Raw genomic sequence first — 19,360 nt, 5'->3', positions numbered from 1 at the left:
TAAATAACAAGTTACATCTAAAGTAACACCACACACTGAAAAATTCTGTAAGTGACGATTACCAAAATTCTATTATCTGCTGCTGATTAACAGAAGAAACTTATTCATTTATTGGTAGTTGTAATCTCTCATGCATAATGCAGAAATAGGATGTGTGTGTGTACACACACATATATACACATAGTAACAATTACAATAATTGGTTCCAGAAAAACCCAATATACTTAATTTTAGATAGTACTGGTAAGTTCTTACAACTTAAATAGGAGTGTAACTGAGAAAATTAAAAATAATATATTCATTACAAAAATAAAAATATTGATTTCTACTTATAAATGCCACAAAAATGGAAGCCGTTTGTAATTTTAATGTTTGTATATGATTTAATATTTGTGTAAAATGCTTAACACAAATTATCTTTTTGTAATGATTATTTCTTCTTAAAATTTATATATACTTTTCCTAGAAGAACCCAGAACACCATCTGAAAAATCTGTTGTACAAAAATAACCCTGAAGGCAGAATCCTAGCAGTGTATAGTAGAGAATTCTTACCAATTTTTCATCAACCGTTATGAGTTGCGTGTCTCGAGTTTGGTCCTGTGCCAACCTCCATGTGGAAGTGCTCAGCAACCTGCAGTGAAAGACTTTAAGTTAAAAAGTGATCCATGCAATGAGAAAAGAGAGGCAGACAAATCTTACAGAAACCAGCTACTTTAACAGTATCTGTCTTATAAAACAAAAAGAATAGAAAGAAATAGAAGAGGGCACAAAAATCCTTTTTCTCCCCAATTAGTTCTGTCTGCTGAGTTTTTGGCAGACTCTCACTTGACAGTTCACAACAGGCTGTACTTTATGGCAGTCTATAGGCTCTCTGTCATAGAAGGGCCGCCAGTGACAAGAACTGTTCTGCTCTCTATGAATGCACACTGGCTAGTTTGTCATTACAAGGAAGAAAAATGCAAAGCTATATCAACACTTCTGGAATGCTGATTCCTAAATGATGGCATCAGAAAGAAAAAGAAAAATCTCCATCATATTCTTAATGGACTAAAGTAAAAGTTGTAGAATTTAATTACATAATGTTAACAAGAAGTTCCTTCACTCTAATTTCAAAACAAAAGTTTAAATAGGAATGATGTGCATGATCATTTAAACCAATGTTATTGGTTTAATCCTGTGACCCATTCACAGAATTGAATAAAGTCTGAATAGCTGAAATAGAAATATTAAGTCAGAAATAAAATCAGCACAGAATCTAACTCCTTTGTATTAGCATGGTCCCACTCTCACCCCAAGGAAATTATGAAAAGCTAACAGATTTTTTTTATTTCATGTACACACTGTAGTTTATACTAATGAATGCAATAGCCATCGATGATTGTGACAATTTAGCATTTTAGAATTTTCCAAAATATTAAACCATCCTATGTAGATTTCTCTTTAGAAAGTAAGTTAGTATACACAATTGACTTGAGTTTCCAAACCAACTGAATATAGAGTATTCAATTCTTTTGAATATAGAGTATTCAATTCTTTTATTTAATGCAATATAATCACCAATAATTCATGTAAAACTTCATGCCAAATGTTCCATTTTCAATAGCTACACTGTACACAGCTTTATAGAAAATCTACCCACTAATAACATAAAGATAACTCATAATACAAAAGGCTTTGTTTCATGAACATATATTGTTTAAAAATATCAATTATTTCCCCTAATTAATACAATTCATTATCACTATAAATACCTTGCTCAGAAATATATCCACACAAAATACATCTACATGGATATTATTTTAAATTATTTATACAAACAGTTAAAATATATGTTCTAGTTGTTATAATACTAAAGAAGTATAATTAAGTACCTTTTAAAATCTATTTACTCTGGAAATCACTAAGAGCAATAATATGACAATAAGAACATTTTGAGTACTTATAACTAAATCCATATATTGCAAGAAAAAAGTGAGGCAATATAAGGGAACTCAGGAAAACTTGAAATATTAGAAGTATTAGAAAATGTAGGGACTTCCCTCGTGGTCCAGTGGGTAAGAATCTGCCTTCCAATGCAGGGGACGTGGCTTTGATCCCTGGTCGGGGAACTAAGATCCCACATACCGCAGGGCAACTAAGCCCACACGCCACAACTACTGAGCCCGCACGCTCTAGAGCCAGTGGGCCACAACTACTGAGCTCACACACCACAACTAGAGAGCCCACGCACCACAACTACTGAGCCCGCGTGCTCTAGAGCCCCCGCACTGCAACAAAAGATCCCTCATGCCACAACTAAGACTCGACACAGCCAAATAAATTAAATAAATAAATATTTTAAAAGGAAAAGAAAATATAGCTATATTTCAAGAAAATGGAACTACCTAATTCCTTTAACGAACAGAAGTGTTAGATCAAAATAGTGGAAATTAGGTTAAAACTCTGTAATCCACGAAATGTGTAATTTAAAATTATACAGTAGGTTTGATTGATTTAAACAATTTTCTTTCAAATTGTATGTTAAAATCTTATTGCACATTAGTTGTAACCCAAAGTAAATTTTTTAAAATGTTAAAGTATATATACTTTAATGATAGATATATTTTAATAATTTTAGGTTGATCTCCAACTAATCATAAGAATGAAGCTGTATGTCATTTTCTGTAAACAGATAACTATTATAAACAAATACACAGATGAAAAATTATGCTTATATTTTTATCAGCCTGTATGTAAAAGGCAACACAATAAAGACAAAAGATGTTAAGTAAAATAATATTACCAGAAAGAGTTAAAAATCAAAATAAAAATTTTTTGTAAGAAAAGGATAGGCTAGAATGCAAAGAAATTATAAGTAGAAATTCTTATTTATTATTTGAAACAATATATTCACATATAATTTATTTCAGAAAAATTTGCCTAAGTAAAAAACACACAATGTATATATGTATATGTATATATATGTGCATATGGGTTATATATATTAAGTCATGTGCTAAGTAGCTACTCCTGAAACACAGAGACAGCAATTCTTAAAAAACAAACCTCAGATGTGGAGAAAAATTTTCCTCCAATTATAGTTAAGGTAGCAACAGAGATCTAGAGTCAATTACGAACACAGCATTTAATTAATTATACCTACAAAATACAATCTACAGTTAATTTTAGATTAAATGTGAACTATATAGCAAATATCTTTTTGTTTATTAGCCTGTAAAGAACACCACAACAGTGAAATAGAAGAAGTAAAGAAAATATTTTTAGTCATATTAGAGTATAAAAACGTTACTAAACAAAATATAAAACCTAGAAAGCATAAAGTAAAAAATGACAGAAGCTACTACATAAAAACTTCTAAACCAAAATACGATAAATTAAGAATAAGACAGGTAACAAACAAGAAATCTTTACAACACAAAACAGTAAAGGATCAGTATCCAAAATAGGTAGGGAATTCCCTGGCGGTCCAGTGGTTAGGATTCAGTGCTTTTAGGGCTGGGGTCCAAGGTTTGATCCCACAAGCTGCGCAACAGGGCCAAAAAAAAAAAAAAAAAAAAGGTAAAAGAGCTCCTACAAATTGGTACATAGGAATAATGAGTTTCAAAGGAGGGAGTCAAACAAGAAAAAAAGAAACAACCTAATTACAAATGGGAAAAGAATTTGAAGCCACATTTATCTAAAGATCTACAAATAACCAATAAGCACATGAAAAGATGCTCAACATTACTAATCACTAGGGAAATGCAAGTCAAACCAAACCCACAAGGAGATATCACTTCATACCCATTAGGATGGTTACGAAAAAATATGCATTGGTGGAATACGTAGAAATTGGAACCCTTCTGCATTGCTGGTGGGAATGTAAAATGCAGTTGCTGTGGAAAACAGTATGGCAATTCCTAAAAAAACTAAACAGAATTAACAAGTAATCCAGCAATTCCACTTATGGGTATATACCCAAAATAACTGAAAGGAGGGACTCAAACAGATATTTGTAATATTCATAGCACCATTATTAGCAACAGCCCAAAGCAAAAACGGTCAAATATTAATAATCATATTTTATTGGGCCATGTATCATAATACTAGAAGTTAAGTGTACATACAGAAATGACTAATATGTAATGATTAGTAAATAAATGATAATTTTATTTTGCTATTTAGTACCCTTTTTTTTTTTTTGGCTGCGTTGGGTCTTAGTTGTAGCACACGGGATCTTCATTGAGGCGTGCGGGATCTTTCGTCTCCACACACGGGCTCTTCGTTATTGCGCACAGGCTTCTCTCTAGTGTGGAGTGCAGGTTTTCTCTTCCCTAGTTACAGTGTGCAGGCTCCAGGGCGCATGGGCTCTGTAGTTTGCAGCACATGGGCTCTCTCATTGAGGCGCGTGAGCTCAGTAGTTGTGGCACGCGAGCTTAGTTGCCCTGCGGCATATGGGATCTTAATTCCCAGACCAGGGATCAAACCCACGTCCCCTGCATTGGAAGGTGGATTCTTTACCACTGGACCACCAAAGAAGTCCCTAGTACCCATTTTGAGAAACTTAGAAATTTTGTTTGCTTCATGAACTTGCCTTGCTATCCACCCATTTGTTTTAACTGGTCTGTTCACATTTCCAAGTTTCTTAAGCGTCAATCTTAATTCTGAGCCCAAAGGATAAACTATGAGCGCTGTGACTGTTACTAATCAATTATTATTAGAGTATACAAACAATTTATTCTATTTAGTTTTTTTGTATAAGTTTCCTGTAAGACAATGAGGTATCCTGGAAATGGATATTAAGAGATCTTATTTCTAACTCTGAATTCTACTACTTACTGTTGTGTCTATGAGCAAATCACTTAACGTCTCTGCATCTCAATTCCATTTTTGTAAATGTGTAAAATGAGGACTTGTTTCTCTCTTTTTTTTCTACTGAAGAGTCTATGTGATTCTAATCAGTGGAACTGATTATAGTTCTAGTTTGTTTTAATAATCCCCTATGAAAATGCTATGTAATGACTACTCAACTCATAATCTGATTTTCTTTAAAAATCTAAGGAGTTACAACTTTCAAAAGCATATACACATTTGTTTATCCATTCATTTCATGATGAACATTTGGGTTGTTTCTGCTAAAGATATTCACGTGCAGTTTTTGTGAGGGCATAAGTTTGCAACTCTTTGGGTAAATACCTAGGAACACAACTCATGGCTTATATGTTAAGACTATGCTTAGCTTTGTAAAAAACTGCCACACTGTCTCCCAAAGTGGGTGTTCCATTTTGCATTCCCGCCAGCAATAAATGAGTCTTCCTGTTCTCTTCATTCTCACAAGTGTTTGGTGTTGTCAGTTTCTTGGATTTTACCTATTTTAATAGGTGTGTAGTGGCATCTCATTGTTGTTTTAATTTTCAATTCCCTAATGACATATGATGTTGAGGCACATTTTCATATGCTTATTTTCCATTTACATATCTTCTTTGATGAGGTATCTGTTCAGATCTTTTGCCTATTTTTAAATTGAATTTTATTTCCTTATTGTTGAATTTTGAATTCTTTGTATATTGTAGATAAAAATTATTTATCAGATGTGTTTTGCAAATATTGTCTCCAACTCTGTGCTTTTCTTTCTCTTAAAGTGTCTTTCAAAGAGCAGAAGCTTTTAATTTTAATGAAGTCCAACTCATCTATATTTTTCTTTCATGGATGGTGTTTTTCATGTTGTATCTAAAAACTCAGCACCAAACCAAGGTACCTAGATTTTCTCTTATGTTATGTTCTAGAAGTTTGATAGTTTTGCTTCTTACATTTAGATCCATGATCCATTTTGAGTTAATTTTTGTGAAAGGTGTAAGGTCAATGTGTAGATTCTTTTTTTTTTTTGGCATGTGGTTATATTCCCGTTCCACTTATTAAAAAGATTATCTTTTCTCCACTGGATTGCCTTTGCTCCTTCCTCCAAGATCAGTTACCTATATTTGACTAGTCTATTTCTGGACTATCAATTCTATCCATTGATTTATTTGCTGATCACTGTCTTGATTATTGCAGCTGTACACTAAATCTTTAAGTCAGTTAGTGTCAGTCCTCTTTGTTATTCTTCTTCACTATTATATTGAATATTTTGGGCCTTTTGCCTTCCAGTATAGAATCAGTTTCTTGACATCTGCAAAGTAGCTTGCTGGGGTTTTGATTGGAACTGTGCTGAATCTATATATCAAGTTGGGAGGAAATGACATTTTAACAATATTGAATCTTCCTATCCATGTATATTTATTAGGATCTTCTTTGATTTATTTTCATCAAAGTTTTGTGGTTTTCCACATAGACGTCTTGCAAATACCGTTTTTAATACTTCAAAATATACTCTTCAAAAAGTCTTAATGGTGAAAAGATAAAAAGAAATCATTTGCACTAGAAAATAGTATCTGAATAAGAATCACATTGCTGACTCCAAGTACTAACACTATTCTCCCTTTGAAGCAAATTAACTTTATTAACTAAGAATAGTAAAACTCCCATATTATTGTAGCAGTTTGAACACATGGCTCCAAATTCCTTTGACACTCCTCCTTCCCATGAGGGGCTGGAGGTCTATGTTCCCTATTCCTAGAATCTAGTCCTGTGACACCTTGATCAATATAATACGGAAGTGAGGCTATGCGTGTTTCCAGGCTCATACCTTAAAAAACTAACAGTTTCCACTTCTTGTCTCTTAGAACATTGTTTCTTGGGATATTCTCTCTTGGAACCCAGCCACCATGTTGTGAGGAAGTCCAGCCTGCCCCACAAAGACCCATGTGAAGAGGAATCAATAGCCAATACCACTTTGCTAGCCAAGTGGGTGAGCTATTAGATATGAATCCTCTAGCCCAAGTTGAGCCATCCCAGCAGACACCACCTGCAGCAGAGATAAGCTTCCCTGCCAGCCCTACCCAAATTTCAGATTTTTGAGTAAAACAAATGACTGTTGCTGTTTCAAACAACTGAATATTGGGGTAGTTTGTGTTCAACTACAGATAACAAAAACATCCCTACAAATAACTGAATATGGTTTTATAAACATTAAAATTAAACCAGGGGCTTCCCTGGTGGCGCAGTGGTTGAGAATCTGCCTGCTAATGCAGGGGACACGGGTTCGAGCCCTGGTCTGGGAAGATCCCACATGCCACGGAGCAACTAGGCCCGTGAGCCACAACTACTGAGCCTGCGCGTCGAGCCACAACTACTGAGCCTGTGCGTCTGGAGCCTGTGCTCCACAACAAGAGAGGCCGCGATAGTGAGAGGCCCGCGCACTGCGATGAAGAGTGGCCCCGGCTTGCCACAACTAGAGAAAGCCCTCGCACAGAAACGAAGACCCAACACAGCCAAAATAAATAAATAAATAAATAAATAAATAAATAAACCTTATTTAAAAAAAAAAAAATTTAAACCAGTAACTTCTAGGGACCAGAAATGATCTGCTGGACTTATAGACAAAGTAAAATTCCTAATCCTATAAAAATTATTAATGAATCAATGAATCCTCAGCCTTTTGACTAAAACCAATTATGCTTGTTGTCAATTTACTGCAAACTGAATTAACCCAAATTCACATTAAATCAGAAAGTGTTCAGTTCCATACTAAAACATAAGGAAATATTACTAAAAGTTCTAGCAGAAATAATAAGATAATAATATATCCATATACTTTGTGCCACAATAACTATCTCAAGCTTAAAATATGTTGATATTTGGGTCAGTCACCTTCAAGTTGATGATCTTAAAGCTCTTCAAAATCTTAAATCTATAGAGAAAATTTAAACTGTCTTCACCATACTGTACTCACTAGACAGAAGCAAGAAAGAACTAATTGTTAACAGAAAAAATAAAGATGGGAGGTCAAGGGCTTCCCTGGTGGTGCAGTGGTTAAGAATCCACCTGCCAATGCAGGGGACACGAGTTCGAGCCCTGGTCCAGGAAGATCCCACATGCCGTGGAGCAGCTAAGGCCATGCGCCACAACTACTGAGCCCACGTGCCACAACTACAAGCCCACGCACCTAGAGCCCGTGCTCCACAACAGAAGCTACTGTAATGAGAAGCCCTCGCACCGCAACAAAGAGTAGCCCCTGCTTGCCGCAACTAGAGAAAGCCTGCGCGCAGCAATGAAGACCCAATGCAGCCTAAATAAATAAATAAATAAATAAAATTTTTTTAAAAAAGAGAAAAGATGGGAGGTCAGGAGACCATCTTAATATTCTGGGAAAATATGTAGAGTAAAAGGAAAGGCAAAGATCCTATAAATTTGGTTAATGCAGTGGAAATAACAGTGATGACAGTTTATAATATATTCACAAATTAGTTATTTAATTCTAAATCAGATTTATTGCAATAATTTCTAATCTTTACCTAAGTACCTAATATTATCTTAAAATGTTCAACTGGTCAAGTCAGTAAAAATTATAATATCCTGCTCATAGATATTTTCCCTTTCTTCTGAGCCAGGTAGCACTTGTAGCAGGATCTAATAGCTGTTGTGCCTCTGGACACAGCTCAAGCCAAAACCTTAAAGTAATCCTTTGAGAGTCATCCAACAGACTAAGGAGATTTGTGCAAGAGGGATAAGAGTAATTATGCTCACATACCAGACTTTGGAATGGAACTGAAGAGTAATAAGGAGGAGAATGTGGGCAAGGTTTCACAGGGTGGTAACAAAGAAACTGGAGGGCATGATGGAAAATGTAAAGGAGAAAGAAATACACCCAAGTTTATACCAACAGGATATCAAAATAAATATACATGAGCTTAAAACAAAGAGAATAAGAGATATAGATGTCATGGTGATGATAATTATATTACAAAACACAACAAATATATGAAAAGTCCATATTTAGGAAGGTCAAATCATTGAGCTACACTGGCCATTAAAGAATAACTTTACTGGTTTGGAACGCCTTCAAGGAAGGAATTGAGTTGCTGTACTTTGTCATGCCTTGTAAATAATTGGAAGCTAATTTACCATAAAGATGTCAGTTATTAATCTACAAATTAAATATAACAATACTAAACATCCTAGCAGAATTTTTATAAAATTAGATGATCCTCATCAGGAAGAAAAAATTCACAAAAATAACCAAGAAAATTTTGAAAAACAACTACAGGCATACCTCAGAGATATTACAGGTTCAGTTCCAGACTACTGCAATAAAGCAAATATAGCAATAAAGCACGTCACAAATGTTTTGGTTTCCCAGAGCATATGATAGTTATATTTATACTACACTGTGATCTATTAAGTGTGCAATAGCATTGTATCTTTTTTTTAAAAAGTACGTACCTTTATTTTAAAATAACTTTATTGCTAAAAAATGCAACCATCATCTGAGCCTTCAGCAAATCATAATCTTTTTGCAATAGTAAATCAAAGATCACTGATCACCATAAAAAATGTAATGATAATGAAAGAGTTTGAAATATTGTGAGAATTACCAAAAGTGACACAGAGACACAAAATGAGCAAATGCTGTTGGAAAAATGGTGCCGACAGACTCAATACAGGGTTCCCACAAACCTTCAATTTGTAAAAAATGCAGTACCTGCAAAGCACAATAAAGTGAAGCACAATAAAACAAGGTATGCCTGTATAAGGCAGGATTTGCCTTGCCAATTAATATGCTACAGTAATTAAAATATCATGGTATTAGTACAGGCACAGACACATAGATCAAATAAATTGTTCAGATCAGAGTACAAAACCAAATTATGTAGATCTGTAAATTTACTATATAAGTGCAATTTCACTTATCAGTGGTGAAAAGCTAGAATATTCAATAAACAAAACTGAGACAACTGGCTATCCTTTCATGGAAGAAAAATGTTTCAATATTCTTATAAAATAGTTACAGCATACACCAAGGAATTTCAGATGGATTAATACACACACACACACACACTGTGTTGTGTGTGTAATTACTGGGATAAAACATAAGAGTTTTTTAATCAAGACACAATATCCACAAACTGTGAAAGAAAAATAACTTCTGAACAACAGAAGGCACTATACACTAAATTAAAATAAAGGAAATATCAGAGATAATAAGTACAATACACAGAGTAAATAAAAGACTAATATCTAGAATATATAAAGGATTCTTAGGAATCAAGACAAAAATCACCCCGAAAAACGGAGGAGTAAAGCACAGGATATGAATATAGTAGACATTAATACCAACTATGTTGCTAATCACCTTTAATGAGAATGGTCTAAACACACCAACTAGAAGAGAAAATATGTCACAGTGATGAAAAAAACCCAGGACCGAACTATATGCTTCCTGAAAGAAACCCATTTTAAATATAAAGACAGAGACAGATTAAACATAAAGAGATGGAAGAAGATATATTGATACCATACTAACAGCAATCAAATCTTATTGCAGTAGCTATATTAATCTCAAAGCAAATTTCAGAACAAGGAAAATTATCAGAAATAAAGAACGGTATTACATCATCATAAAGGGGTCAATTCTCCAAGAAAACATTAACAATCCTAAAGGTATATATGCCATACAAGAGCATGTCAAAATATGTGAGGCAAAAACTGAAAGAACTGCAAGGAGAAACAAAGAAATCCATTAGTATAGTTGGAAACTTCAATACTCTTTTAATAGTAATTGACAGAGCCAGTAGGCAGAATATCAGTAAGGATACAGTTGAACTGAACAGCCCCATCAATCAACTGGATTTAACTGACATTTATGGAACACTTCATCCAACAACAGCAGAATACACATTCTTAAGTTCACATGGAACATTCACCAAGATATACCATGTTCTGGGCCATAATACATACCTTAACAAAGTTTAAAAAAACAGAAATCACACTATGTATGCTCTCAGTCAACAATGGAATTAAATTAGAAATCAGTAACAGAAAATTAGAAAATCCCTAATTACAGGTGACCCTTGAACAACATGGGTTTGAATTGCACAGGTCCACTTACACGTGGATTTTTTCAATAAATACATACATGTACTATAAATGTATTTTCTCTTCCTTATGATTTCCTTAATAACATTTTCATTTCTTTAGCTTACTGTATTGTAAGAATACAGTCTAATATATATACAATATACAAAATACCCGTTAATAAACTGTTTATATTATTGGTAAGGTTTCCGGGCAATAGGCTATTTGCAGGCTACTAAGTTTAGGGGGAGTCAAAGTTACACATGAATTTTCAAATTTGGGTGGGGTGGCACCACTAACCCCTGTGTTGTTCAAGGATAAATTGTATTTGAAGATTAAACACCACACTTCTAAATAACTTATGGGTCAAAGAGGAATTCTCAAGACAAATTTTAAAATATTTTGAACTAAATGGAAATACAACATTTCAAATTTTGTGGGATACAGTAAATGCAGTGTTTAGAAATTTATAGCACTGAATGCATATATTAGAAAAAAGGGAAAGTGAAATTCAATAATCTAAGTTTCCACCATAGGAAACTATAGAAAAGAGAGCAATATAAACCTAAGGCGAGCAAAAGAAAAAAAATAATAAAAATTAAGCAGAAAGCAATGAAATTGGAAATGGGCAATTGGAAAAGAAAAATCAACAAAACTAAAAACTGTTGTTTGAAAAAAAATCAGTAGAATTGATAAATCTCTAGCCAGGCTAAACAAGAAAAAAGAGAGAAGGGAATTCCCTGGCGCTCCAGTGGTTAGGACTCCATGCTATCAATGCCGAGGGCATGGGTTCAATCCCTGGTTGAGGAACTAAGATTCTGCAAGCCGCATGGCCAAAAAAATAAAAAACAGAGAAGACACAAATTACCAATCTCAAAAACAAAAGAGGTATCATCACTACTGATTCCATGGACATTAAAAAGATAATAAAGAAATATTATGAACAACTCTATGCCCACAAATATGATAACTTAGATGAAATGGACTAATTATTTGACAAACACAAACTACCAAAACTCACATGAGGAGAAATAATCTGAATAAGCCTACAGCTAGTAAAGAAACTGAATCAAATCAAGAAGAAATGATACTAATTCTCTACAACCTCTTGCAGAAAACAAAAGCAAGGGAGCATGTCTGTCCTAACTTATTCTATGAGACTAGCATTACCTTAATGCTCAAACCAGATAAAGACATTTAAAAAAAGGAAAACTACAGACCAATATCTCTTATGAACATAGATGCAAAAATCCTCAACAAAATATTAGCATATCAAATCCAACAATGTATAAAAAGATTTATACACCATGACCAAATGGGATTTATTCCACATATGCAAGGCTGATTCAGTATTTGAAAGTCAATTAATGTAATCCAGTACATCAACAAGCTATAAAAGAAAAATCACATGACCAAATTAATTGTCACATAAAAGGCATCTGAAAAAAATCCAAGACCCATTCATGCTAAAAACTCTTAGCAATCTAGGAATAAAAGGTAACTTCCACAATCGGATAAAAAACATATACATAAAATCTACAACTAACATACTTAACGGTGAGTAACTAGACACTTTCCCTAAGACTGGAAAAAAGGCAAGGATATCCCCTCTTGCTACTCCTATTCAACACTGTATAGAAGTTCTAGCTAAAGCAACAGAACAAGAAAATGAAATGAAAAGTATGCCTATTAGGAAGAAATGCATTAAACTGTCCTAGTTTGCAGATGACATCATTGTCTATATAGAAAAATCCAAAAGAATGGACAAAAAAACACCTGGAACTAAAAAGTAATTGTAATAGCAATTTGCAGGATACAATGTTAACATACAAAAGTCAACTGCTTTCCTATATAGCCAGCAAAAAACACAGTATCATTTACATTAGCACCGAAAAATAAATAATATTTAGGGGTAAGTCTAACAAAACATCTATATGAAGAATATTAAAAAACTCTGAGGAAAGAAATCACAAAACATCTAATAAATGAAGGGCTATTCCATGTTTATGGATAGGAAGACTCAATATTGTTAAGATGTCAGTCCTCCCCAAGTTGATCTACAGACCAGCACATCCAAATCAAGAATCCAAAACGTTATTTTGAGGATATCACAAAGCTGATTCTAAATTCATATAGAAGGACAAAAGACCCAAAATAGCATGATACTGTAAAAGAATAACAAAGTCAGAGGACTGACACTGACCTCAGATTCACTACACATATCAGTAATCAAAACAATGTAGTACTGGCAAAAGAAGAGACAAATAGATCAATGAAACACAACTGACAGCACAGAAATAGACTACTCAAATACAGTCAGCTGATCTTTGGGAAAGAAGCAAAGGCAATCCAATGGAAAAAAGACAACCTTTTAATAAGTGGAACTGGAACATTGCCACATGCAAAAAAAATGAATCTACACACCGACCTTACACCTTTTACAAAAATTAACTCAAAAACAGATCATAGATCTAAATGTAAGAAACAAAACTATCAAACTTCTAGAACATAAGAGAAGTCTAGGTGACCTTGGTTTGGTGCTGAGTTTTTACATACAATACCAAAAGCACAATCCATGAAAGAAAAAATAGATGACTTATACTTCATTAAAATTAAAAGCTTCTGCTTTGTGAAAGACACTTTTTTTAAAAAATAAATTTACTTTTTTTTTTTTTTTTTTAAAGGATTTTCTTATTTATTTATTTATTTATTTATTTATTTTTGGCTGTGTTGGGTCTTCGGTTCGTGCGAGGGCTTTCTCCAGTTGCGGCAAGCGGGGGCCACTCTTCATCGCGGTGCGGGGACCGCTCTTCATCGCGGTGCGCGGGCCTTTCTCTATCGCGGCCCCTCCCGTCGCGGGGCACAGGCTCCAGACGCGCAGGCTCAGCAATTGTGGCTCACGGGCCCAGCTGCTCCGTGGCATGTGGGATCTTCCCAGACCAGGGCTCGAACCCGTGTCCCCTGCATTAGCAGGCAGATTCTCAACCACTGCGCCACCAGGGAAGCCCCTACTTATTTTATTTATTTATTTTTGGCTGCATTGAGTCTTCGTTGCTACACGCGGGCTTTCTCTAGTTGCAGTAAGTGGGGGCCACTCTTCATTGCGGTGTGTGGGCTTCTCATTGCGGTGGTTCCTCTTGTTGCAGAGCACAGGCTCTAGGCACACGGGCTTCAGTAGTTGCAGCATGTGGGCTCAGTAGTTGTGGCGCACTGGCTTAGTTGCTCCACGGCATGTGGGATCTTCCCGGACCAGAGCTCGAACCTGTATCCCCTGCATTGGCAGGTGGATTCTTAACCACTGCGCCACCAGGGAAGCCGTGAAAGACACTTTAAGGAATGAAAAGACAAGCACAGAGTGGGAGAAAACATTTGCAAAACACATATCTGATAAATAACTTTTATTTACAATATATAAAGAACTCTTAAAATTCCAACAATAAGAAAACCCAATCAAAAGGGAGCAAAAGACGTGAACAGACACCTCACCAAAGAAGATATATAGATGGCAAAGAAGCATATGAAAGTGCCTCAACATCATATGTCATCAGGGAATTGAAAATTAAGACAAAAATGAGATGCCACTACATAGTAATCAGAATAACTAAAATCCAAAAAACTGACACCAAATACTGATAAGCATGTGGAGCAAGAAGACATCTCATTCACGCTGGTAGGAATGCAAAATGGTATGTAGAGCCACTTTAGAAGACAGTTTGGCAGCTTCGTACCAAGCTAAACAGTCTCAACATACAATCCAGCAACTGTGTTACTAGGGTTTACCCAATTGAACTGAAATCATACGTCCACACAAAATCTGCACAAGAATGTTTATCACAGCTTTATTCATAATTGCCAAAAACTGGAAACCACCAAGATGTCATCTTCAATAGGTAAACTGGTGAACTGTGGTAGAACCATACAATGGAATGTAATTTAGTAAGGAAAAGAAATGGGCTGGAGAAAATATTTGCAAATCACTTATGTGACAAGGTATATGTAGAATATATAGAGAACTAGTTAAACTCAACAACAAAACAACAACCAACTCAATTCAAAAATGAACAAAAGGGGCTTCCCTGGTGGCGCAGTGGTTGAGAATCTGCCTGCCAATGCAGGGGACACAGGTTCGAGCCCTGGTCTGGGAAGATCCCACATGCCGCGGAGCAACTAGGCCCGTGAGCCACAACTACTGAGCCTGCGCGTCTGGAGCCTGTGCTCCCAATAAGAGAGCCCGCGATAGTGAGAGACCCGCGCACCGCGATGAAGAGTGGCCCCCACTTGCCACAACTAGAGAAAGCCCTCTCACAGAAACGAACACCCAACACAGCCAAAAATAAATAAATAAAATTAAAAAATAAAAAAAATGAACAAAGGACTTAGACATCTCTCCAAAGGAGGTATACAAATGACCAATAAGCACATGAAAAGATCTTCAACATCGCTAATTATGAAGGAAATGTAAATCAAAATCAAGAGATACTACATCTTACTCATTAGGATGGCAAAAGGGGCAAGGGAGGGAGAGAGGAAGAAAGGAGCAAGTGTTGGCAAGGATATGGAGAAACTGAAACCACCAGTTAGAATGTAAAATGGTGTAGGTGTTATGGAAAACAGTATGACAATTCCTCGAAAAGTTAAAAATAGAATTACCATATCATCAGGCAATTCTACTTTGGCTATTATCCAAAATAATTGAAAGCAGGGACTCAACTAGGTATTTGTTCACCAAATGTTAATAGCAGTATTATTGACGGTAGCCAAAAAGTGAAAAAAATCAAGTGTCCACTGGTGGATAAATGGATTAAAAACAATGTGGTATATACGTACAATGAAATTTTATTCAGCCTTGAAAAGCAAGAAAACTCTGACATATGCTACAACAGGGATGAAACTTGAAGAAATGCTAAGTGAAATAAGTCCGTCAGAGAAGGACAAACAGTGCATGATTTCTACTCACATGAAGTACTGAAAGTAGTCAAATTCACAGACAGAAAGTAGAATGGTGGGTGCCAGGGGCTAGCGGCAGAGGATAATGGTGAGTTATTGTTTAACTGGTACAGAGTTTCAGTTTTGGAAGATGACAAAAAGTTCCAGAGCTATATGGTGGTGACGGTTTCACAATAATATGAATGTACTTAATGTCACTGAACTACACTTTAAAATGGTTCAAATGGTAAATTTTGTGTTATGTGTATTTTACAATTAAAAAAAAAAAGACTATGCCTTGTGAAGAAACTGCTGAACCCTGGTTTACATTACCAATAAAGAGAAACATATAAACAAAAGTTTGTCAAAGCCAAAGATTTATAGCTTTGCCTAGAGAAAGCCTCTCCATGTATGTATGCAGAAGTACTCTCTATATATTAATCACTCATGTCTCTACAAATTTTCAGAAGACTAAATTGAAAATGTTAAACTTCAATATGATTATTCATTTGTATTGCCTCATGTAGCATATTTTTTTAAATTATTCACTTTTTATAAACTTCTAGTGTGTGTCTATGGAATAAAAATTAAGTAATACTTTGCTACCATACCTAATACCAATTACCACCTTTGTGATTTTTCAGACCATTGCACTGTCACCACTGTTTTGCATAAAAATAGTTGATAATTTTGAATTATTTCACTAAGATTTATGTTACAAATAAGCAAATAACAGTAAATATTTTATAATATATTTATAAAAATTTAATGGACAAATACAAGGAAAAGCTAGCCCAGATGAAATACTTGACTCCTCCAGTAAAATAAGTAACTACTGAACATTCTCAGTTATTTAACTAGTTCATCTTTTAGCATCTAGATCCTTAATTTAATCACAATAGTATTACTTCAAAGGTACTTAGCATCCTTTTGGGAATAAAAAAAATGATTCTACAAATCAACCATGCATAATTCTCTATGTTCCTCATAACGCCTGTTTGTTAGTTATCACGGCAATGCACCAATATTCCAGTTCTCCTTCCAAACTTATGGTGAGTGTACACTTCACTGCCATCTCTGAAGTTGGTGTGGGCATGTGACTTACTTTAGCCAATGAGGTGTAAGTTACAGTATCCAGCAGAAGCTTTAAAAATCAGTGTGTAATTACCTATCTCTTTTCCTCTGTCAGAATGATGGTTAGTCTGGGTACCCAAGTGAGGACAAACAGAGGAGTAGAGCTCCCAGCTGTCCCACAGGGACATGCAGCATGAACAAGAAACGAATCTTTGTCATTTTAAGCCACAGAAGTTTTGGGGTTTAGTATCCTGGTAGCTTGATAAAAAATTCTCTATTCAATAATTTTCTAAAGGGCTTCCCTGGTGGCGCAGTGGTTGAGGGTCTGCCTGCTAGTGCGGGGGACACGGGTTCAAGCCCTGGTCTGGGAGGATCCCACATGCCGCGGAGCGGCTGGGCCCGTGAGCCACAGCTGCTGAGCCTGCGCGTCTGGAGCCTGTGCCCCGCAACGGGAGGGGCCGCGATAGTGAAAGGCCCGCGCACCGCGATGAAGAGCGGTCCCCGCACCGCGATGAAGAGTGGCCCCCACTTGCCGCAACTAGAGAAAGCCCTCGCACGAACCGAAGACCCAGCACAGCCAAAAATAAATAAATAAATAAATAAATTAAAAAAATTTAAAAAAGAAAAAAAGAAAAAATAATTTTCTAAGGAATGCCATATGAGAACGTAAGTTATATGGTATCTGTTTTACATTGCTTGTTTGAGGTTAGAAGTGTTATAGGTGGAGAGTTACTATTTTCAAGTGAAGCAAGATGTCACTTTAAAAAACTACATTTTTGGTCTTTAAGGTCAACATGATTTATTTTCTTGTGCCTCCAAAGCTCAAAAGGGGTCAAAAAGTCGTTATATGATTTGCTTCACACCACCTTTAATGCTACTGCTTCACCATAGACAGCTCATCTAACTTTTTTTGAAAAAGGCTATGTATTTTATCTTCATTTATCTTCACTTTGAACTATTCGAACTTGTTGCTTATTTGCTTCAATTTAAGAATCTTTACTTTAAAACTTTTAACTGCTATAAAACGATCGGGGATTGGTTTGAATCATATGTAGAAATTATAACACATGATAGTTGAACACCATAGCATTCATTATCTAGCATTGTTACACCAAAGAGAAAGCTAGTTGGTAGGTATTGCTTACTCTTCATTTCAAAGATGGAGTGTATGTCCATCAGGAAATCTGGTACACTTGGGCACACTATTTCTTAAAGGTTGATGATTACATGATTAAGAATAATTACAAATACATTGAGAAGAAAAAAATCACTAACATTCATATTTGTTTCATTTTTTTAAGTGGAAAATGGTCACACAGTGACTTCAGAGTTGGTCAGAGCCATGTTAAAATTCCATATCTGCCACTTAAGAGCAAAACAATCCTGAACAAATTACTTCACAACTCTGCACTTCAATTTCCTCATCTGCAAAAATAAGGATAATAATACCTCACAGGATGACTGTCAGAATTAAATAACATGTTAAATAATTGACATGGAGGGTCTGGTGTAGAAAGAAATAAATGTTCTTTCCTTTCCCTCCAATAACAAATAAAACCAGTTCGTTTAGTGGCAAGAGAGGAAAGGGAACCCTACAAAGGATTAACAAACACATATTTCCCAGATTTTCTCTAAGAAATGTAAACAACTAACTTCTTTTTCTAATTAACCACAAAATACTACAAAATCCATTACTCTATTTCTGTCCTTATTCCCTCTCACCTGGACTAATACATCCAACACTTAACTGGCCTCCCTGCTTCTAGTCTTATCTTCCTTAAAGGCGTCTTCCACATCATCCGTGAATTACATCCTATCATGCCACTCCTTTGCTTAAAATCCTTCATTGACTGGTAGTAGTTTACTTTTAAAAATGGAAGTATTTAGTGATGGAGTACCACGATATTTATAATTTACTTTCAAATAGATTAGATAATAAAGACTATATGTATGTGCATTTTGCTCATATACATATATATGCATATATAATCATACATGTATTTTGCTTATCTATATACATATAATACATAAATGCAAAATGAACAAAAAACAGCAAAATATTTACAATGTTAGATTTAAGTGGCAGGTTTATGGATTCATTATACTCTCTCTTGCATGTGTGAAGATTTTTATAAAAAGTTGTAAAATTGAAAACAAAATGGAAAATATTATAATATTATAATTAGCACGCTTCATCTATGGAAAAATCGAAAAGAAATAAGAATGTATTTGCTTGAATATGCATAGACAAATTCCAAGCATAAGAAACTGATAACAATGATTTCTTGGGGGTGGGGGTGGGGAGAGCAGTGGTAAATGGGGAACGGAGATGAGAGGAAGACCCTTACATGCTATTTATTTTATATACACAGAACTCTGTGACTGCATTATCAATTCAAAATATTACATTGGAAAATAGTGTTGAC

At 35.1% G+C, this 19,360-nt stretch overlaps 1 protein-coding gene across 3 annotated transcripts in view; it reads right to left on the bottom strand.

Moving 5' to 3' along the window:
• Positions 1-19,360, bottom strand: part of NDUFS4 (NADH:ubiquinone oxidoreductase subunit S4) — a 124,343-nt gene that overhangs the window by 68,645 nt on the left and 36,338 nt on the right. For all 3 annotated transcript variants that reach the window (XM_007195579.2, XM_007195581.3, XM_007195580.2), the window contains exon 2: positions 555-633. In XM_007195579.2, coding sequence (XP_007195641.1) covers positions 555-633 — 79 coding nt within the window. The remainder of the gene's footprint in view (positions 1-554; positions 634-19,360) is intronic.

Source organism: Balaenoptera acutorostrata, chromosome 2, assembly GCF_949987535.1.
Source record: "Balaenoptera acutorostrata chromosome 2, mBalAcu1.1, whole genome shotgun sequence".
Classification (NCBI taxonomy): Eukaryota; Metazoa; Chordata; class Mammalia; order Artiodactyla; family Balaenopteridae; genus Balaenoptera; species Balaenoptera acutorostrata.
The sequence above is the reverse complement of the archived record's forward strand: the minus strand, read 5'-3'. Positions and strand labels throughout refer to the sequence as shown.